The 24216-nt window shown below is 37.5% G+C and overlaps 2 protein-coding genes across 4 annotated transcripts; one reads left to right on the forward strand and one right to left on the reverse strand.

Moving 5' to 3' along the window:
• The first annotated feature begins 7078 nt into the window (after positions 1-7078).
• Positions 7079-13950, forward strand: LOC123869565 (acyl-CoA Delta-9 desaturase). Of its 3 annotated transcripts, none has more exons than XM_045912547.1 (7): positions 7079-7232; positions 10193-10369; positions 11420-11550; positions 12091-12296; positions 12933-13118; positions 13501-13607; positions 13708-13950. In XM_045912547.1, exons 2-7 carry the CDS (start codon positions 10201-10203, stop codon positions 13899-13901), a joined length of 993 nt encoding a protein of 330 aa, XP_045768503.1. In that variant the 5' UTR covers positions 7079-7232; positions 10193-10200; the 3' UTR covers positions 13902-13950. The 3 variants fall into 3 exon arrangements, with proteins under 3 accessions (XP_045768503.1, XP_045768504.1, XP_045768505.1); XM_045912548.1 differs by having other exon boundaries at positions 7140-7232; positions 10149-10369; XM_045912549.1 differs by lacking the exon at positions 7079-7232 and adding an exon at positions 7855-8125.
• A 194-nt stretch (positions 13951-14144) lies between these two features.
• LOC123869542 (glutamate receptor ionotropic, kainate 3-like) lies at positions 14145-22901 on the reverse strand. Its single transcript, XM_045912523.1, has 11 exons — positions 22861-22901; positions 22295-22464; positions 21504-22092; positions 21076-21277; positions 20272-20442; positions 19681-19904; positions 19036-19244; positions 17010-17161; positions 15754-15873; positions 15093-15259; positions 14145-14238 (listed from the first exon to the last, which is right to left on the reverse strand). Exons 3-11 carry the CDS (start codon positions 22075-22077, stop codon positions 14153-14155), a joined length of 1905 nt encoding a protein of 634 aa, XP_045768479.1. The 5' UTR covers positions 22078-22092; positions 22295-22464; positions 22861-22901; the 3' UTR covers positions 14145-14152.
• Positions 22902-24216: the final 1315 nt, after the last annotated feature.

Here is a 24216-nt window from a genome sequence, read left to right on the forward strand (position 1 = left end):
ATTTTCCGTCGCCAAATAATTTTTAACTAAGGAATCATATTATTATTGTATGTACAATTTTTGTATTGCAAATTAATCAAAATGTCATATTATATACACATAATAAATCAGTTAAAAAATATTTTCAATTGAAAATTTATAGAAGACCACAAAATTATTTCAGCTCGGTTCGGTATCGTAATAGATTTAAGAAAAAAATAAGACTTGATGTTATTAGATTTAAAATACTATGTATTTAATATAGATATATTATTATTTAAATATCGATGGAAAGTTACATTAAAAGTTTTTTTTTTAATATAGTGTTTTATTTTATTACGATAGTAATTAATCGGTGATCGGTGAATCGATTCGGTGATCTCGATTCTCGATATCTCGATCTCGAAGACAGGCTTACGCTTGACGCTTGAAGACAATGCTGCCTAATGAAAAACCGGCCAAGTGCGAGTCAGACTCGCGCACTGAGGGTTCCGTACTCGAGTATTTTTCCAACATTTTGCACGATAAATCAAAAATCATTATGCATAAAAATAAATAAAAAACTGTTTTAGAATGTACAGGTAAAGAAAGCTCTTTCATATGATACCCCACTTGTATTGGTATAATTATCTTACTTTGAAAATTGAAACACATTTTATTTTTAATTTTTAAATGGCAACCACAAAGTCGCGGTTTTCAGATTTATTCCTGTATTTGTGCTATAAGACCTACCTACCTGCCAAATTTCATGATTCTAGGACAACGGGAAGTACCCTATAGGTTTCTTGACAGACAGACAGACAGACAGACAACAAAGTGATCCTATAAGGGTTCCGTTTTTCCTTTTGAAGTACGGAACCCTAAAAACAATGATGAGGACTAGGTTGGAGCACGATTGCCTTGAAGATGCTTATTCAATCTTGCTTTGAAAGGTACAAGGAGAATATAGGTAGGTACGAGTACGAGGTGGGAAAGATGGACGCCGGAAAGACATTCCAAACCTTAGCGGTTCGAATCAGACTGTTCTGTCGACCACATAAGGATGCTATCTTTTACGATTTCTCGGTGTCCTGGTGATAGAACCACTGAATAGACAAATAATTCGGTAATTTGGGTAGAACGGTGAAGGTGGAGCAACGTTATGAATGTCGTGAGCACACTCTCCAAAGTATATCCCACTAGCGACCCGCCCCGGCTTCACGTGGGTAGCTTATTACATTTTTCGTAGGGATCTCTATTTTTTTTTTTTCAAAATAAAATAGCCTATGCCACTCAAGAATAATGTAGCTTTCTACAGATGAAAGAATTTTCAAAATCGGTTCAGTAGTTCCAGAGATTACTTCCAACAAACAAACTCACAAACTTTATCTCTCGTAGGTATAGAAAGATACGTAGACGACATTGCGTCGTCGGTGCTGTATGCTGAGCAATTACGCCTGGGTAAGTGATTGATCGCCAATAATAATTGTTCGGGTGCGGCAACGAGAGTAAGCATACACTTGCATACGAGAGTTGGTACACTTGGTACTTGGGTCTACCACTGCCATCTTTGTGATAGTTATCCCATCGAAGGCTGTGTCAAAGGTGGCTGTAGAACTCCATGCCAGACCAAACCTGATTTTACGATTTCACTGGTTTTGCTAGTTTTAATGTTTTAGTGTTAGTGTAAAATGGCGTATAATTATAACTCAAAAAATAAAAAACCCCCGACACAAAAACCTCTATTAAGAAAACTAGAAAAGAGCTGATAACTTTCAAACGGCTGAACCGATTTTCTCCCATCATAGCTAAGAACACGGTTCATTAGTTTAGGAGCTACGATGCTACAGACAGATACACAGAGATACACGTCAAACTTATAACACCCCTCTTTTTGAGTCGGGGGTTAAAAACACTTGCTAATGACAATAGGAAGTAAGTAAGAGTGCCTATCAAAGACATAATTTCTTAAGGCTGAGTTTGACAATGGGAAAATGAGTTAGAATCTTTTTTCATTGTTTAAGAGGATACTTGTCAACGAGCCCCCGTCGATTTCCTACGTATGATATTATTGTTCTTATCTCTATTTGCCCTGGTTCGTGCATTCTCGGTTCCTAGATCGGTACATTTGTGATAACCAATTCAAATTGCTGTGATTGGCTGAATTTACCATGTTCTTGCCGCGACAGTGAGTTTGAGCCACTAGCGGAACAATGTTAGCCGGTCAGAAATGATTGCAATTAGTCAACCTGTTTGACGTCCGTGTTCTGTTTTAGATTACAAAAAAGCAAAAATTGTTGTTGCAATCATCAATTTTAGCAAATAGTGAAAGAGAGTCGGCCAATCAGAGGTCACAACTACCGCCACACTTTCTGTCAAACTTTGGCAGTAGGCCTGCCGAGTAATGAAAACAAATTTTTCATTCTGTCTAGGTGTAGGGTAGGTGTAGGGTTGCCACCTGCCTCTTTTAGATTTACAGGCTACCACCATCAAAAATACGGGGTTTAGATTTGTTTACGGGAGACATTGTTTCTTATATATTGTTGTATTATTGTATTGTTTATTATTGTATTTGAAGAAATAGGCGGTGGTTCTCTCTGAAAGCTTATTTAGGTATTTCAGTTTATTTGTATGTTTTGTATTTTTTCTCTGTATGTTGCCGGGTCTTGATCGGTGAACTGTGTTTACAATGTGGTTTTAAATAAAAGATTATTTATTTATTTCAGTAGTTTTTAAAAACTCTTCATTTTGTAAAATAAAATGTTATACATTTCATGCATACAATCTTTGCATGTTAACTTAAAATTACATTTAACTTGTAATTCCACCTTCAAAGTATCAATACTATGGCCGTAGCCAGGAATTGATTTCGGGAGAGGTTTTATCAGGGCCGGAACTGAATCCTGTCATGAGGAAAAATACGTTCGCTCAACTTTATGGGCTAATTACCTGGTTAGTTGAATTTCGCCTTTCAATTTGATAGTGGAATAAAATACAACAATGAAAAAGAGCAGCGCAGTGAGCGTAAGTGTTTTTGGTTCAATACAGAAAAAAATAAGTGAAAGGGAAACGAGTTTAGCCATAGCAAGATACTTCTTTACCAAAATTTTGATACTTACTATTCAGAGGTAACTTGCACCCCAGAAACGAACATAAGCTTTTATCCCGGAAAATCTCCCACGGAATTTTTAAAAACCTAAATTCATGCAGACCTAATTTCAATAAAAAATTTGGATTCCAACTCCTCAATCCTGATGTTGCAGGGGACCTGACTACTAAAGCTAATGGGACTTAAAAAGTGTCGATTATTAATTGATATTGAAGGTATCTATACCAAGTAAATACTTTGTCGTTGACCTCAACCCTGATGCTGTAAGAAATTGCATTCCTAAATCCTGGTGATCCCTCGGGATTTGAAAAGGATCATCCGTTTAAATGTTCTTACGTGATACAGAAACAAGTTGCATCCCGGGGACGGGCTATTACGGAGAGGCAACTTTTGTTCTGGGAAATGAAAGGATCGGGATTTTCAAAAACCTAAATCCACGCGAGCAAAGCTGTGGGCATTAGCTAGTTGTAAATATATTTAAAAGCTACTATAAGATAATAAATAAGGTACTTATTTCCTTATATTTTTATTGTATGGCAGCGCGCGGTTTTAAATTATAAATTGCACGTCCTGTCCTTTTCTGTAATACATTTTTTTCTCAATATCTATCGCTTTATCTCATAGCAAGAGTCCGTAAGACATAATAGAGTGAATATAGGCAAAATATACAATTTTTGCAGTTTCCACGTCAGTACCTGTCGAATTTTTCTAACAGTGTAAGCAGCAGAGTTGAGTTTACCATCAAGTGTTGATATGTGGGTGTTCCATAGAAGCTTTGCATCTAACGTTATACCGAGAAACACGGGGTTCTCCTTTATTTTCAACATATGATTATTAATCAATGAATTTATGTCATTTAAGGTCCTGGTATTGGGCAGTGTGAATTGAACACACTTAGATTTCTTTGCATTTGGAATTGATTTGGAAGTAAATTGTTAGCAATAAATCAGAGAGTGACCTGTGATATGGCATTACATATAGTATACATTGTCAAAAATTATAATATTAAAGCTGTGCGTATTGCGTGAGGAATTGCGTATTGGGTGAGGAATAGGTGCAACTTGCAGGGTTTGATGCATGCGCTATTGCCAGCAAACATGAGACATATTTTTATCTACAGGCAACGTCTGAGTAGGTAACGCATACGTCTAACGCAAGTTGAAATGTACCAGTGTATTTAGTTAGACCTATCGACAAGTTTAGAGTCGGGTGTAGTTTAAATGTGGCCCGTGTGTTTAGACCAGTTTAGACTGTCAGTTTCCGCCCCCCGTCACCGTCGGGGGTTGGTCGTCCCCCGCACCTCACCACCCCTCTTGCAGAAATCGAGACAGCACGAAATTTTCAAGATTTCTGGGTGTAATTTCTGGTTTTCGTAGTTCCAACATAATTATAACAATATAAAATATATAACGATAATTTTTTTACTGCATGATATTCATTAAATTTTCTAGGTCTGTGGTTTTTCCAAATTTCATTAAATTGCTTCGTTGTCTAGAAAAACGAGCACAAAGTTGGGCCTTTTTTTAAAGAAAAATACAAATCTTTGAACCCCTGTAATTTTAAAACTACATATTTTTAGAAAAATCTAAAACACCACAGACACAGATATTAGTTTCTAGACTATGTCTGCAAAATTTCATGGACTTTGGTTGCTTAATATTCAAATGAAATGGGAACTACGATTGTATGGAGTAAGTGACGGAGAGAGCTCTGTTAACAAGTGTAAATTAAAAATTTATAACACCCCCGACAAAGTATCTGAGTTTTCCAAAACATCATTTTCAAATAAATAATTATGTATCAAGGCAACGTCCATCTTGACAGCTTGACATATTTTGTCAATTGACATAATATTATGAACCTAACGGTTATGTAACCTTCTTTTCTACAAGAAAACTAGAAAAGAGCTGATAACTCTTAAACGGCTGCACCAATTTTTTTGGATTATAGCTAAGAACACTCTCGATCAAGCCACCTTTCAAATAAAAAAAAGTAAATTAAAATCGGTTCATTCGTTTAGGCGCTACGATGCCACAGACAGATACACAGATACACAGATACACAGACACACAGATACACAGATACACAGATACACAGATACACACGTCAAACTTATAACACCCCTCTTTTTGGGTCGGGGGTTAAAAAAGGTGTCACTTTTAACATTTTCTAAGAAATTTCCAAACAAAATTACAAAAGTATAAAGCCCTTAGCAATCTCGGCAATCCATCAATTGGACGTATAAAACGTTCAAACCAAACGGTCAGTTTTTTCATCAGGAACATTTTTCTGAAAATAAGTCGATAAATAAGTAGGTAAGTAAATAAGTATGTTTATATTATTATATTACTGCATAATCCGGCATTGAATAGAATGTTCCACGGCATTTTATAGAATACTAAAAACCTTCAGGCAATGCATAAATAATATTTATTTAATACTTTTATACATTTCTGCTATCGGAAATGTTTTAAATCGGGATGAAAAATGTCTCCAAGTGCTATTCGTATAGGTACACGTGCAATTATGTTTGTCTGCCTGTCCTCTAGTAATGCATAAGGGTCAAATGTGGCGCAGAATGAAATCTGAGCACTCCGACTCCACGCAGTCTTGTCTGTCCTACCCCGAGAGTGTTTTTATAAATCGCGAAGCTAGAAGCTCGCGAAGGAGGTCCTGAATGAAGCGAGCTACGAGGCCGAGTGAAGCGAAGGGGGGTGGTGGTGAGCGAAGCGAGCAGGCGACCTCCGTAGCTTAACAAACCCCCATATCTGTCATAATCATGATCATCATCTTCATGAAAATAAGCACATATAAACTGAGAATCATGATGATAACCATAATAATATTATCTTGGTTAATGTAATCATAATTATGGGCATTGTGATCGTCATCAAGATTCTCATCGGTTTACCTGTGTTTTTAAGCCCCGACCCAAAAAGAGGGGGGTTATAAGTTTGACGTGTGTATCTGTGTGTCTGTGTATCTGTGTATCTGTCTGTGGCATCGTAGCTCCTAAACGAGCGAACCGATTTTAATTTAGTTTTTTTGTTTGAAAGGTGGCTTGATCGAGAGTGTTCTTAGCTTTAATCCAAGAAAATCGGTTCAGCCGTTTGAAAGTTATCAGCTCTTTTCTAGTTACTGTAACCTTCACTTGTCGGGGGTGTTATAAATTTCTAATTTACACTTGTATTTATTCACTTACACACTTTTTGTTGACTGTTTATTTCGAGAAACTCAGGCGCTACGAGTAAAAAGATCTGAACGACAAAAATATGCTCATGATTGATGATGAGTGAATGAATCTCTAACGTAAACTTTAAGCAGCGGTACGTAAGGAGTTTAATGAAGTAATTTTGTGAGTTAGTAGGTACAAATTGTGTTAAGATTTTTCCATGCCATTCAACTTGCCAACTTCGGATTCCAACTCCTCAATCCAGAACACTGCCGGAGTATATGTCTTTATAAACCGTGCGACAGGAGGATCCGTAATTATGAACTGACATAGCGGCTACCTTTTATTGTAACACTACGTTCTTAAGATATTAACAGTTACATCTAGACAAAACAGAAACCCTTAGGTACATAGGATCACTTCGTTGTCTGTCTGTCGAGTATATCCGTGGCCCATGGGAATCGAATCCTATATGGTACCTACTTTCCGTTGACTAAAGACTCATGAAATATGGCAAGTAGTATCTGTCTTATAGCACAATGGGAAATATCCAAAAACCGTGTGTTTATGGTTACATCAAAAATTAAAAGTGCTATTTTTTGTACATGGTACGGAACCCGTTGTGTGCGAGTCTGACTCGCACTTGGTCGGTTTTTTTATGTACTTGTATTTAACTATTTTTCACGAGATAAGTACCTACGTATAGCGTAGGTATTTCGCAATTTTCTTACCTTCTACCTATAGACATAAACCAATAGGTATTCTTACATATAAAACAAAATTCAACGAAATATAATTCATTATTCGACAGTAAAGTAAAATATGGAAAATCAACGCAATATGACCACAATCCGAGCTGTTGTCGTGTCAATAAAATATGCATCAGGCTGACGTGGTTAATTTGATGCCAGTCATTGTGATACTGCCGTAGTATCAGTACGACTAGTGGACGTGGACAGTTTCGATCGTTACTGCTACTACCTTGTAATAAGGGTAAGCCCATTTCATGTTGCTATTCAAGATATTAATGAATGAACTTAAGACCTATTTATTAAAATTTTATTAATACAGGATATTTTCTTCACAGTAAAAGTGATGTTTATCCAGAAATTATTGTAATCAAAATACGTGTCTTGATGAATGGCAAAGTTCGCATTTTCTTACTTTTATTGTGCCTTATAATATAATATTATTATTATGTTGCCGATTATACACGCAATACTTAGGCACTTTTTGATATCCTGTTTTTCTCCCCTACAAGTACGTTATTTTGAGACTGTATTTTGTTTAAAGGCTGTTTTTAAAATAATGGCATGCATTTGAGTGCTTATTGTGTGCTATTGAATCTACAAGATTGTCTGGAATAGTAAGGGCGGTTACGCACTCATCCAATCCGAATCCGTGAAAATAAGTTCCGAAGTAGTCATAGAACTATTTGTATGGTACCTTACGCATTATATTTGCCATAATATAACATGCTCTTTTGAGAATAACCATCAAACGCATAGGTACCTAATAGGTAACTGACAATACGTTGCATCACAGATCCGTATTATGATTTCACGTGCAAGTAATTGCTACTTTTGATGTTACCTATTGTAGTCAGTTACATCGTTTGCCGACGATCACACGGCTCGATATATACGTACCTATACACATATAGGTATACCTAAGTAATATCGATTCAAAAGGAAAATCTATTTTTCATTAGTTTAACATATTTCTGATATACCTATCTACCGGTGATCATTTTTGAACTGCTTTAAAAATACAATCATGAAAATAAAAGTGTTGTTCGCATAGCAGTGTATTTACCTATCACGCGTTAAGTCTATTGTTGAATTCCTACGAATTCGGTCTACACAGACATCATAAATTTTTAATAAGTAAGTACATAACAACAAGTACATAAGTAGGTACATAATATCAAAAAAACCGAGTTGGGTCTCGCTCTTTAACACAACACACTACATAATTACAATGAGTGACACGCGGACAGACGCACAGACAGCCAGTAGAGCTCCGTTTTTAGGGGTTCCGTACCTCAAAAGGAAAAACGGAACTCTTATAGGATCACTTTGTTGTCTGTCTGTCTGTCTGTCCGTCCGTCCGTCCGTCCGTCTGTCCGTCCGTCGTGTCTGTTAAGAAAACCTATAGGGTACTTCCCGTTGACCTAGAATCATGAAAGGCAGGTAGGTAGGTCTTATAGCATAAGTAGATTAGTGGTTACATCATTAAAAAAAATTAAAATGTGTTTCAATTTTCAAAGTAAGATAACTATACCAAGTGGGGTATCATATGAAAGGGCTTTACCTGTACATTCTAAAACAGATTTTTATTTATTTTTATATATAAAAGTTTTTGATATTTCGTGCAAAATGGAAGAAATACCGGAGTACGGAACCCTCAGTGCGCGAGTCTGACTTGCACTTGTCCGGTTTTTTTTTGCCCTTTAAGTACGGAACCCTAAAAATTGCAAAACCGACAGGGATTGAACCTGCATCCAGCCTGGCCAGCCATGGATATGTAGCTTTAGTTAGAGGGATGCAGCTCCGATCCCTGCCGTTCTTCGTAGGTACTTTTCGGAATTTCCTGCATAGATCAACGCCCTCATTCCCGACCGGAACCATTACCACGTCAGCCGATTCTGCTGGGAAAATTGATCAAGTGATCAATTCAAATATCCAAACACATTGCAATGTGGCTAAATTCTGTTTCCACAATCTCTTAACTAAACCAAAATGATAGATTTGATGATATGTCTTTGCTGTAGTGTGTGTTTGTGACTAGATATAGAGTATAGACCTGTCAATTTAATTTAGTGTTCGTGCGCAGCAAAATTAGCTACATGTGGCTAATTCTGTAGTAAAACTAAATTAAAATAACAGGTCTAAATTTATTATTATCCCTTTCGAAATGTTCGCTGCGGATAAGGATAGCACTAGATTTAAATCTGTCAATAGCAACAGTTTGCGTAAATTGGTGTGTTTTATACTTTTCTATTAACTAGGTCGTCGTACTTAATTTATTTTTTCAATCAGTAGGCCTATTTACGGGCTCACCAGCGGGGGACTCTAATATGGCAGATTTTTTGAATGGCTCAACTGCCTGTGTCTCCGGACGGGTAGAGCCGCCATACAGGCACGTCATGAAGGTTGCATTTGCATATTTTGAATACAGTGTTTCATTAACGACAACGAATAATAATGCTGAGTTCAATGTAACGTGACCTGTAGGTAAAGTTTTTCACATTGTTGTATTATGATGCAAATAAAATCAGTACCAGGCTTAGTAGGTGTTTTACTCTACCGTTAATAAAATAGATTATCAACCTACTAACGCCTCTTAGAATTATTGATTTTAGTTCAATTTCACTCACAAATGATTATCATCATCATCTCAACCCATCGCTGGCCTGCTGAGCCCGGGTGTTCTCTCAAAATGAAAAGAATTTTATTTATTTTTTATTTTTTTTAATCTGGCTTTACTCTGATTAGCCAATGTCAAGTTTGTTATATTTTCAAGTTATTGAATTTATACAAGTATGGACTCCGTCTGTGCCGGCACCCGCAGACATACGCGCGGCGCCCCTTTAGAGCGCTTTCCAGTCAGTTCCACCACCAAAAAACACCAACTAACACAAAAACCAGCCACTCTTAACAAAAAAAAACACGCCAAACAAGCACAGCACGCGCGCCAGCAAACGCCATCACAGACGAAGTCCATGAAAAGAATTCAGCGTCATACTCAATTACACCACCCAATCCAGTTTAGTCAAAGTAATTTAAAAATTCGTCGCAAGATTTGGAATAAAAAAAATAAAACGCATTTTTTTTTGCAATACTAAACTTCTGTGTTTAAGAACGATAGTGATAACTTAGTGGTTAAGACATTGGCCTTTTTTTCCAGAGGTCGGAGGCTCAATCCCCCTATTAAGAATAGTATTGATGCAGTTGCAGGTATGTCCACCACAATGACCGTAGAGCCTTCTACGGTGCAGCAGCCGAAGCTGAAGAAGTCACGTGAAGCCAACTGGCCGGCAGTGCTGTTCTTCATACACATTCACCTACTTTCATTGTATGGCATATGGCTAATACTCTTTGAAGCGAAGCTGTTGACTATTTTGTTGTGTAAGTATTTATATCTGTGAATGTAATATATTAATTAAAAACTAAGCATCAGAATTCTAAACTACATAACTTTCATACAGCGTATAAACAGTCACAGAGAATTATCGAGGTTTGAAATGTAGTTATTAATAACTACTTAGAGTACTCTCTATTCCCTCAATCTCATAGGAATCCTTTCTCTACTGGTCATTACGTATGCTCTAGTCGGCGCTTTTCTCTCAGTCTCAGAATTCCCTTCAATTCTTCTGGTCATTGCCGTAATGCCTTACATCGATAAATTACCCACTGCGCAGGTACAAGGTCGGAAGGCCTTTTGACGAGCGTTTACACAGTAGGTAGGTGTAACAAGCGAATGCCATATTATTTTTACGTACATAGTAGCGCTACATCTATTAAAATTTCTAGACCTTCATATTTATAATTGCCTGCCTGCTGTTTATTAATCTTCAGTAATTAATTTTGTTGGGCCAAACAATAACAATAACGTCTCACGGCGTGCACAATATTATTTTGGAAGAGGTTAGTACACGGTTTGCGCGTAACTATGAACCTTCTGACAATGTATCTAGATACTCGTATGTCCAGGATATCATAATGAAGCAGGAAGGCGGTCCCAAGAACTCAGCCCTTTTTTATTGTATTGAAGGGGGGAGGGGGGAGGGGGGGGCATCCTCAGCACATATTAAGAGGCTCTGGGAACTCTTACGAATTGCGCCGGTGCCTCTCTTACTCATCCCTCCCCTGGCCTCATGCATTTTGCATGAAGAACACAGTCGTATCAAACTCCGTAATTTTGTACGCGTTGGATTTATCAAGAGTTCAATATACCTAGTTGGTAGTCATAATATAGTATTCAAGGTGAGATGTGGTTGGTAATAATCCTATTACCAACCTGGCATCCGCCAGGTTTATCAAACGCAGAAAAATATAATTCACCAGTCGGTGGTGATTGGTGACACAATTTTTTAACTTCATCTTGATAATATACAAACAGGTGGGTTGACCCAATGCTTAATGTAATTTTTTTAATTATCTTACTTATCTTTCCAGTGGTTTTCCTGTCTTCCATCGCTATATTAGGAGTAACTATAGGCTCACACAGACTATGGGCTCACAAAACCTACAAAGCTAGTACAAAACTAAGGATAATTCTTATGCTGTTTCAAACCTTAGCGGGGCACGTAAGTAATTCAAATTAATTCAAAGTTACTCGGTTTACCTCTCTGATATGGATTAAAACCAGAAGCCGATCTATTTCCTAAATCCGTTTGAACTGAATCTTTAATCAAACTAAGATGATTCACCATTTGGCAAATTCACCGTTTCATGTACCTACATGAAATGTATGTAGGTAACTAGGTATGTATGTAAGTAATTTCCATATAAACAGTTGGGTTAATTTCTACCTTATTTGGGATCTTGGACCTACCTACTATTGGTCTTGTATAATTACTAAGCTAATGCACGCGACGACTTCGTCGCATACGCGTGGACAACACAAATAGAATTTTTAAAAATCCTTTCTTAGCGGATGTCTACGTCACAATAGCTCTCAATGTACATGCCAAACAGCTTAATCAGTACAGTAGTTGGAACTGTACGTTGATAGATCAGTCAGTCAGTCAGTGAGTCAGTCAGTCAGCTTTTCCATACAGATGAATTAATTTATACCTTTCCGTGCCGTGTCCATTCCATAATATGGAAATTCTATTTTGTTCCAGGGATCAATATATGACTGGGTACAAAACCACAGGTTTCACCATGCGTACTACAAGACTGACGCGGACCCTTACGATTCAAGAAAAGGCTTCGTCTTTGCTCATTTCCACACTAGGCTACAGAAACTCAGCGAATATCAAGAATCTTTGAAGAATACCATTGATATGTCTGATATTGAAAAAGATTCAGTTGTTATGTTTCAAAAAAGGTAAGACATTAAAAATATCATCAATAGACGTGGCGCTACCAAAATCAATGGCTGCATTATAGTCGGGTGAAAATAGAATTTAAAAAAAAAAGAGCGAATAATATTATCTTTACTCTTTAGTCTTTTAAGTGCGTTAATTTTGGAACGCAAGTATATTCCATTAATCATGCCTACTATAAAGGCTGATAACTTTTAAACTTTTACTAAATAAAATTCCCAAAGAAAATAAATCAGTAAAAGGAACTTCATTAATCATAAAAAACCGGCCAAGTGCGAGTTGGTATGTCTTAATGCCCATGATTCTAGATCAACGGGACCTATATCCCACTCGAAACGATAGCAAAAAAAAAACAGAGACCCGCACTTTTTTGGATGTAACATTCGGCATATTGATTTTGTCCATATAAAATGTAGTCTATCTTAGGTACCTGGACCATAATACTAACGAATTGTTTGATACCTCATTCAATAAAATCGGCGCAGCAGTTCAGGCGCTACGGCGAGACATACATAAATATTAACAAACATACCTACATGCCAAAGTCATAGGAAGTGTCCTTTTGGCTTTGCCGTAGTCGGCTAAAAAATTAAAGTTCTATGGATTTTGTTTTATTCAGCTAGGTATTTACTTTTCAGGTTTTACTGGGTTATGTATGCCGTTCTATTTATTCTGCTGCCTATCAACGCACCCCTCGAGTATTGGAACGACTCCATATTGAGCGCCGTTTTCATAATTGGTTTCGTTCGTTACGCTATTGTTCTTCATGCATCCTGGCTACTGGAGAGCGGGGTGTGCCTGTGGGGACTCAAGGAAGGCGAAAAGTAAGATTTTTTTATACAAACCAAGAACAAATAAGCATCTTTCAGCGCGCCACCTGGCTGCATCGTCAACCAATATTGTAGCCTCGTACTCTATACTTCACACTATCACACTAATATTATAAAAGCGAAAGTTTGTGTGTATGTATGTGCGTATGTGTGTGTGTATGTTTGTTACTTTTTCACGCAAAAACTACTGAACGGATTTGGCTGAAATCTGGAATGGAGATAGATAATATCCTGGACTAGCACATTGGCTTCTTTTTATCCCAGAAAATCAAAGAGTGCCCCCGGGATTTTGGAAAACCTAAATCCACGCGGATGAAGTCGCGGGCATCGCTAGCTATATTATAAACCTGAAAACCAAATCGAATTTTCATTTCAGGTACCCTCCAGATACCAACTTGGTATTCATTCTCTCAAAGACTTACTGGCCTGAATACCATTACATATACCCTTGCGACTACAAGTCAGGCGAATATGGCACTTATGGTAAATATTTATTTTATTCTATGATATTTGAAGGCCATCAATCATCCTAAAATTATTAAGATTGAGTACTTGGTCGTAATATCACGTATTTATATTTCAGGATCTGGTTGTTCAACTGCTTTCATTCGGGTACTCGCCGCTTTGGGAGAAGCTACAGATCTTTGCACTTTAGAAACAAAGACACTACACAAGGCCTTAGCTGTAGCAGCAAGAACTAAAAAGCCGTTAACTGCATGTATAGAAAACGCGATTTGTCAACAAGCCTTAGAGAAAGACCATTTCTTAAAATCATGATTATTTAACATAAAAACTCTATTATTTTATTAAACAATTTATTCAAATACTACAGTATCTAGTATCTAACTCTACCTAGAACTCAGTGACATTTCGAGCTTATGATAATAATTAAGATTATAACTATGTGCCTTGTCGTTCTTCTGTCTATCAGTTGATCAGGACTAATCTTCGAAACGGTTGAACCGAATTTAAACCCATTTAAAAAACTTAATCCACCTGGATAAAGTGGTCAGCAAAAGCTAAATTACTTATTTAATAAAAAAAAGACGTTGAAATGGCTTCTTCAAAGTACGGCTGTATTTGCTTCTATTTTTCCACGCATACTCGGCAACTCCTGTAAGAATAACTTTAGATATACATAGTAGGTAGGTACTTGTTACAAGCTGTACCTACCTCGCACGTTAGATCTTTGGTTTTATTTATCCTGTAAAACAAACATATATAAACTTCTATTGACCATAATTATTTCAGATTATTCGATTGGCAAACTTCGGAGATATTTTTTTTGATATTTCGCACGATAAATCAAAAACTATTAGGCATGACAAATATATAAGAATCTGTTTTAAAATGTACAGGTAATCCCTTTCATAAATAATACACCACTCAGGCTGAGATCTACAGAGCGCGCTTTGACTTTGCGACACTGTTAAAACGAGACAGCGTTATACCGCTAGCGTAAATCTGTCTCGTTTTAACTGAAACATAAGTCCAAGCAAAGTCAAAGTGCGCTCTATAGATTTCAATTTCAGTTACTTTGAGAAAGTCGCACCATAAGTCCATTTTTACTATTTTGGTACGTACCCTAAAAGTAGTAGGTATGAGCAGCCGTGGCGTGCGTCGGATTTTCAGTTTTCACTCGTGCGGCGGGCGGTGTGCGAACGCATAAGGTGCCCGCTTCCGGGCTTATTTTTCCAAACCAATTGCCGCCTACGTGCCGTGGGTTACACGCCTTCCGCCAGTGGCGTAGCTATCATAATATGGTGGTGCAGTGCACCGGGGCACTAAATTTAACAATTGTAACCAAAAAATAATATTAAATCAAAATAGAAGTTTGGCTAATTATTTACTGCGTAGAAAGAAAGGATGAGGGCCGATTTTTCCTCTATGCACTGAGACCCTTGTCCACCTAGCTACGCCACTGGTCGGAAGATACAGCTACGTACAAAGATAAACAAAGAGACTTGCCGAGCAACAAGCCGGCGAGCAGTCCCGCCAGGATGACAAAGAGCGCAGTCCTGACGTCAGCGGCCCGGGCGGAAGCGAAGCCCGACGGCGGAGTACACTGCGGCATGGCCGGCACCAGCGCCGCTTCCAACCGCGACAGCACAGCGCCACTACGTAACTGTAAAAGACTTCACACAACGCCTCTGTATCTTATTCCTCTAAGCTGCCAAAGTAAACTTATGGGTCGAACCCGGGTGGAATATATGCACCCTCCCTATATTAAAATATTAAAAAAACATAGATAAGTACATTTTTTCATTTTTTTTGCAGTTAACCACTTAATAAATGAATCAATACTCCATCGTATTCGACAATCTTTTCAGGGTTCCGTCTGTACAGTTTTGAATATAAAATCTAAAGCTTAGTAAGAGAGCTTGCATGAAATTTCCAGATGTGACGACATACACATAATATGTCGTAATTTGACGATTTTTTTTAGTTAAATCGATAATTTAATATGGTTAGCAAACTTAAAACTAGCATCGAATGTGGATTTTACGAATTTTGGAAGACACTATTTAATAATTACTAAGAAATGATTTATTTTTGACATAGGGATCATCCCCATTGTTTAATTATAAGTCTTGCATGCGCATGACCTGGTAGCACTGAGACCAAATACCTCATGAGGATGGGTCGAGCGTACGGAGATCGCGAAGGCAGAGGAAACGCGAGCTGAGCGCGCGTGGATTGCACGGGCAACTCGCGCAGGTCACAGCGGCCGCGGGCTTGGCTGAGAGACCTGCCGTTACAAAATACCCAATTTCTATCTCTCCATCTGTTTATCGAAACTTTCATAGTCAAAAAAATGATACAAGGGTTGCAATAAGCTATCTTCAATAGGTATAAAAATAATAATCACTGCTAATTATCTTTAGCTCTAATACGTGTACCTAAATGCGAAAGTGTATTTGTTTGTTGGTTTATCCTTCAATCTTGTCGCAACAGAGCATTGGATCGACGTGATTTTCGCATGGATATAGTAAAAGACCTAGAGAGTGACATGGGTTATTTTTATCCCGAAAAATAACACCCCGCGGAATTTTTAAACGAAGTCGCGATTATCAGCTAGTAATTATTTATTTGCAGCTACAATAATTTATAGCTGCATCTTTAGCAATATATTGGATAGGTAGGCATAAGCAGTTGTTGCAGAAATTGCTGATCATACTAATCCGTATGGAAACAAAACATTTAAAGATTAGTAAGCAAGCGTGTGGTTTGCTATTCCTTATAGGTACCTACATACAAAGTGCGAACAATATACAATTTATGGGATTTATTAAAAACTAGAGGATGCCCGCGACTTCGTCCGCGTGGATTTAGAAACTGAAAGAAGGAAGAAAAGGTATTTAAAGATCCCGTGGGAACTATTTGATTTTCCAGGCTAAAATGCTTATGTCAATTACAGAGACGCAAGCTACCTCGGTACCGAATTTCATACAAATCGGTTAAGCGGATGGGGTTTTAGGAATCCCGTGGGAACTCTTTGATTTTCCGGGATAAAAGCTAACCCTGTTCCAAATTTCGTCAGAATCGGTTAAACTGTTAGACCGTGAAAAGGTAGCAGACAGACAGACAGACAGACACACTTTCGCATATTTATATTATTAGTATGGATTAAATACAATCATCATCATCATTATCAACCGATAGACCACTTCACCACCGCGTCCACTGCTGGAAATAGGGACTTCTACACGCCACGGTCTTGAACCGCACGAATCCAGCTCTCTGACACTCGTTTGATGACGTATATCCACAATTGGAAGGTCTTCTAACGCAGCGCTATCTAGTGCAAGGTCACTATTCTAACCCGTGAGACCCCAACGGCTATTAAATAAAATGCCTGTAATAAAAAGTATGAAAAAACAGAACCTGAGAGTAGATCTGGCTACTCTTTGACCAGCGAAAAAGGCGTAATCCTGCCTCGCAGCTCTCACTAGCCCCTCTTCTGCCGAAGATACTAAGTTTTCTGCTTCAGAATAACCGCGGATGTAGAAAGCATTGAGCTGCACGTCTTTTGTTGACTGGAAGCATACCACTATCCATATATAATATCCGAAAGTGTGCTCCTCAGCGATATAAGTGCTCGTCCTTCCCCGGGATGCAAGCTATCTCTGTAACCGTCGAAATCCGTAAAACGGAAGGGCTGTGAAAACCTAGCAGACAGATAGATACACTCTAGTCCATACGATATTAATATGGATTAGTATCGATACCCTATCTAAACATAAAAATTATTTTAGCAACCTGTGGATTGAAAATTTATAACACCCCCGACAAGTGAAGGTTACAGTAACTAGAAAAGAGCTGATAACTTTCAAACGGCTGAACCGATTTTCTTGGATTATAGCTAAGAACACTCTCGATCAAGCCACCTTTCAAACAAAAAAAGACTAAATTAAAATCGGTTGATTGGTTTAGGAGCTACGATGCCACAGACAGTTACACAGATACTCACGTCAAACTCAAAAAGAGGGGTGTTATACCCCTCTTTTTGGGTCGGGGGTTAAAAAAATAAATTTCTTTACACTTTACGGACTTAATTAAGTATGTATTGATTTTATTTGAGTTATTTAAACATGATGAGATACTTAACAATAAGAATAGATCCACCCTCTTTAGAGTTTATCTTGAAGAGAAGCACTTAAAGTGAGGAAATCACCTATTCTTATAAGAGATTAAATCATGAACTTCGTAAAATGTTTATTTTAGATAGAAATGCCTCCTCCAACTTTGCATTACGATTTCCACGTATTGAAAGAAAGAGATTTATTCGAAGCGAGTTCCGAGGAAGCGTAGTTTGGCTCTCACTTAAGAATACCTACCTATAACTAACCTCTGTGGTTCTCAGACTTCGGTAAAAATATTCAGTTTAGAAGTTAGGTACACGGTTTCAGAAATGTACAACCCTTCTCTCTTCCCTCTGTAAACCTCTAAAACCTTTAAACCCTTGTAATTTTAAAACTAATTATTTTCACGGAAACAGTGTGTCTGTTTCCACGAAAACATAGATATTAAGTTACATAGCGTTTGATTGGATTCTAATCAGAACCAAACTACGTTTGTATCGAGCGAGTATACAACATTTACTTGGTTTCGCGATACCAGATCGGTATCCCTTGTAGATATTTATCTGTTATGATGCAGGCCTTCAGGATAAATTGTCTGCTCAACTGAGTCTTTGTTCTACTGACTAACTTTCAGTGCGGATTATCAAGCCCCGGATAAGACCAAAAAGTTATTAGGTTTTCAATCAAGGGAAGCAGCATTCCGATCATGGGATATCAGTTATAGCGGACTTGAGAAGTTTACAGTGTTGCACCTGCAACCCTCGGAGAGCGCGTAAAGACGTAAGCCCTACACCTAAACTCTCTTCAATGTGTCTGATTGCTGTATCATGGGACTTCATGAGAGTAAGGGAATTGAAAGTGTCCCTTGTGTTTGCATATGACTTTATGTTTGCGCACGCTAAGCTGTGCACTAAGTATGATAACCTACCTTCTACGTAGTTGAGATTGAGGTTGAGACTTTTTTTATTTATTTAATTAAATACTTAATGAAAAGTGAACATTTACACCAAACAGTAGACCAAAGCACTAGATAAAAACTGAGACTGGTGTTTGCAATTTGCACCCCAAACAGACCGTAGTCTGTGCTAGGGCTGACAAAAATCATCAGCCTTAAAAGACTAATTTATTTTAAGACTCAAAAAAGGGTTATATTATAAAGGTTTCATTTCATACAAAGCAATATTTACATTTTTTTTATTTTACTTGAAAGACAGTATCATTATTGTCGACCACTATCGGCCTTTATCAGGAATCAGGATCTCTATCTATTATTATGATCGTACTTTTAAACGCGAATTCTAACTTAAAATAAAATCACTTTTTCTTACCATTAAGTACATTTGGTCAGCACCATTCCGTACATATCCAATCTTCATGTTTGACTGCAACACATCAGAAAGGGAACCCACACTGGCTACTCGAACGGATAACACAGAGGTTATAAAGGCTGCATATGCATTGTAGGTTACCAGAGCAAAGAATAGGCATACTATAAGAACAATACTGGCAGCCGGATTCTGAGGTGTCCACGTACCACCTTGGAAAATGTTTAACACATTGATAATTGATATAGTATAATAGGTCTTAATCCACATATTTAAAAGACTATAATCGCTGGTTTAAAACACACCACGACACACAGACACACCGTATCCGTAGCATAAAATTATTTATCTATCTAACCGTTTGCGAATAGTAGATCACATCACACTAATAAAGGCGAAAGTTTGTTTGTATGTATTTATGTTTGTTACTCTTTCACGCAGACACTATGGGACGGATTTGGCTGAAATTTAGAATGGAGATAGATAATACCCTGGATTAACACCTTTTAACCACGAAAATTAAAGGGTTCCTACGAGATTTTTAAATTACTTACTATTAATATCCACGCAAACGAGGTCGCGGGCATCAGCTAGTATTAAATGAAAAGAATAAAAGCAGTAAATAAAAAAATTAAAAGAATAAAGTACCTTGTTGACAAAGAATTCCGGTAGACCAAATAACGCCCTCTATGCAACTCATGCGTCTCGTATCTACTGAAGATATGGACAATGTGTTTCTGCTTATAATAACAATTGCGACAGCGGCCACGAGGGCCATGCAGGCTACATAAGCTATTAGTTTTGAGCTAAATGGTGCTAAAAATATATCGCGAACTGCAGAAGTCTCCTGATGACGAATATAAATGTTACACCTACAAACAATGAAAGAATACATTAATTTTTAACATAATCCAGTACAATTTAACATAGGTCCAGTTTAAGAAATTAGCTGTAGTATCGACTAATTTGTGAGTTACAGTCGATACTAGAGCTAATTTCTTAAACTGGACCCTTTCAAGTAAATATTTTTATATAAATAGGTGGGGATGATACTGTTATTGTCGCAAATACATAGAATGCGTTAAGTCTACTATGACGTTAAGTCGACTATAAACTAATAGTTTACAAATTGCGAAAAACCAAATAAAATTTGAATTTCGCGGGCAGACCCGTCGCATCCACCTTCAGCCACTTATAGCAAAACTTTCTTACCCACTGTGGTATGTACCTAATACTTACATAGTATCAGCTATAGGAAATATGAAATCCATATCCTTATGACGTGGAGCTATCGCTGTGACGGGCTCTAGCGCCATGTCCACGGAGTGATCCATCAAAGCTCCGAGAAGACCAGTCCAAGCGCCTTCGTATGTACGGAACCCAAGTTTGCCATAATAACGTGTGACAGGCCTACCAAATACAGAAAACAGCAATTTACGCTAATATTCTCTAACCGAATTACAGACATGGTGGCTAATCTCTACATAGATCAACTATCTGCGCGGGAGATATTATAATGCACAAATATTATATGAGCACAAACACAGGTGCACTTTTTAATCCCTTACTAACTTAGTCCAATGGAATGGCAATCCAACACGACCGGAGAGGAATAAAGCGCAGGTACGACGGCTTTACGTGCTCTCCGAGGGAAGATGGTGGAATATCACCTCTTTCTGACTCCGGGCTAGAAGGTACTGAGAATATCTTGACGAAAAAATCCTATACCATACTATTATTGGCCTGATCCGGGAATCGAAACCAGGACTTCGTTATCCGCAGTACCTAGAACATGCTGACCACTAACGAGACAGTTAGGACATAGACAGACAGACATTTTTTATAAATTAGTTATGCAGAAAATTAAGAGATAACAGAAACAACACGCCACAACAGGCGCTCTCAACATTAGATGCGAGTGAAGTTTAGGTCAGCCCTTGTCAGCCAAATGTAAGCGAATACACAGACATGCACGAATTGCTTTATTCTATGCTATTCAACTATATACTACCTACATAAATAATTAAAAAATGATTTGTTTACGTAGCGTTTAGTCTCAAAGCGAGAAATTGAAGAATGTCATTCAGCAACTCAGGCGCAGAAGGACCATCGTCGTCTAGCGCAGTCGACCCTTCTGCAGAGGAGTTGCACCTTCCAATTATAAACTTCTCGCCCATGAAACTACGTGCTTCTACTGGGTATGGAATATCCACTAAAGACATAGATCGCGCTGTACTCCATGCACCTGTAATCGTAATGACTTTTTTAAACTCCAAAGCTGCAATGAATTTGGAAATCTTTAGTCTGTCTCGTTAATAAAAAGTGCAGTCACATTGCCTACCTATATTATGGAGCGTTGTGACTCGTGACGGGAAAAAATGCGATCAGAGGTCATAGTGTAGCTTTACATTTTAGTCATCCACCTATCCTAGCCCTAGCTAAAAAGTTTTAGATTACTAGGTAATACTCACCTAAATATTTAACATAAAGTGTGGAATTAATGCGTACTTTGAAACACTGTACAAGGTAGACAACGAAAACTGTTTTATTGTAGTTAGTTGAATTGCTCCACTCTCTTATAATACTTTTCAAATTAAAACGACTAGCATTAATAACTTCGAAATTTCTTGAAAAATTGTAATTTAGAATTCCCGATCGTAACAACGGCCAAGTTTTTTCAAGGACCTGGTAATTTCGATGTCTCGAAATGCTTTCGAATCTTTGTGACGTTCGGTAATAATTTCTCTTAGATTCCGTTTTTCTGTTGTAAAAAGAATTTTCATCGTCTAAATCAGAATTGTAAAAAATATTGTTAACTCGTGAAGAGTTAATCTGATTGTTATAATTTTTCCACGTTCCAATATTTTTGTTGTAAATAAAGTTGCGTTCACAAGGACCAAAATTTTTCGTTCGTCGCTCATCCGTTATACCCAAGACAATATTCTGATCAAATCGCAGAGCAGTTGCATTTAAAATATGACTTATTATTTTGAAATCATCCACTGATCTGGCCATCACCAACCAGTCATACGAGGGCATATTCATTTCCCATTGGTTCAACTATAACAAAAGCATTAAAATTCACAACTTAGGTATACTTAGCATAATATGAATATCGATTAATCAGTCTTTTCATCCGGGTTTTAACCCCCATGCTACGGCCTAACTACGGCCACAGTTATACTATGCTACGGCCACGCTGGTGCAGTAATAGCACAGTTTTAGATCGTAAAACTACACAATACTAATAATAGGTAGGTACCTGGTTTATTACAGAAGTAAAACTTTTGATAGCGATCCCTCGAAGTGATGGCGCAAGGATTACAATGCCTAGGGACGAACTCGTACTAGCTTTCTCTTCGACATTTACTGCTGAAGCTATTCCGTTCACGCTTAGACACTTCACCAATCTTAATGTAGCCCAATAACATTCTGTAAAGTAGATAAAATAAACTGTTAGCTGATGCGTGCATCACTACTAGCTATCACCGCTTACTGCCAGACACCCTTAAACTTCAATGTCTTGGGTGCGCCTTACCACGAAGCATGACGTGATTTCTTATACTAATCGAAGAAAAAAAACTAGGCTTGATACTTTGGCGAAAGATTTTATACGTCTTTGTTACCTGGTTATTTGTCAAAGTCACCATGATCCAAACTTCATAGTCGCTGATCTTCCTCCCTGTGTTGGGGACAATGCGCAGAGACACTTTCAGCTTTTATAACATAACGAAGGTCTAGAGCTCACAGGCTAGTCTAATTGAATTATTTGTAATACTTATATACAAATACACGTACGAATATTATTTATATATTTTATATATTTACCTGCGTCATTATGAGGTGTTAGAATTATGACCTGGTGCCAGCCGCGCCATACTGCGTACTCGACCACGAATCCCAAAGACGTCACAAAGGCCGTGGAACATTTCGCATCAACATTTCTATTGACACACAACAATATACATGCCAGAAAATAATTTTCTCGCTTCAACATCACTTCTTTTCCAAGCTTTTGTATAGGTATCTAATTTAAGTGGTACCTAAGTAGCTCAACCGAAGCAAAATCACTTTGAATTATTGATGTCGCTGAGGTATTCAAAAGTGAAAAACGGAACACTTATGGAATCGCCTTAATGTCAGCCTTCGACTATTCACCTAAAGATAAAATTATAGAAAGTATATAGAAAAAAAACCGACCAAGTGCGAGTCAGACTCGCGCACCGAGGGTTCCGTACTCGGGTATTTATTCCGACATTTTGCACGATAAAGATAATATAGCTCTCTCTATCAGTGAAAGAATTTTCGCAATCGGATCATTAGTTCCGGAGATTGTACCTCCTACATACAAACTCATAAACTAACAAATATCTCTAATTATATTTAGTTAAAGATGGCATGCTCTCCTGCACTCAAATTATTGAAAAAAAAAAAATGGGTCAATCCGTGAAAGTGGACTCTACTAGAAATAAAAATAAATTATCTTTAGGCTAAATGTTTCTATCGTCAATTGCCAAAAAGTCCCACTCAACCTATAATTATAAAATTAATTAGGAGACATGTGCAGTGGACAACAGTTACATCCTGACTAAATATTATTTAATTAGACAGGGTTAGATTTCAAAGTGTTTTACATGGGTAGTAACTCGTACCCCAAATTCCGTTGCTCTACTGTTCTTTGATTATAAAATTATATTGTTATTTGATAATAAATAACAACAATCACGGAATATCAACCTATTATTCTTTATGGTAAAATGGAGCTATTCAACAAATTGGTTATTGTTTAATTTGATTTATGATAGACATTGTATGTTCGATACTATTTTCATAAGGTAGGTCTATTTACCTTACATGGCTTATGTAAACGTAATGACATATTATGTTATGGCAGTGATTGCCTAGACGTTGCCCTCCTATTCCGAGGGTCGGGGGTTCGAATTCGATCCCGCAGACTCGATACCTCTAACTTTTCGGATTTGTGTAATCTACACGCATAAAGCAATAATTAAATATCACTTGCTTTTAACTGTGAAGGAAAACATCTTGAGGAAACTTGCATACGAGTTTTTGACCCCCGACACAAAAAGAGGGGTGTTATAAGTTTGACGTGTGTATCTGTGTATATGTGTATCTGTCTGTGGCATCGTAGCTGCTAAACAAAAGAACCGATTTTAATTTAAT

This window comes from Maniola jurtina, chromosome 11 (assembly GCF_905333055.1).
Source record: "Maniola jurtina chromosome 11, ilManJurt1.1, whole genome shotgun sequence".
In the NCBI taxonomy this organism is placed as follows: Eukaryota; Metazoa; Arthropoda; class Insecta; order Lepidoptera; family Nymphalidae; genus Maniola; species Maniola jurtina.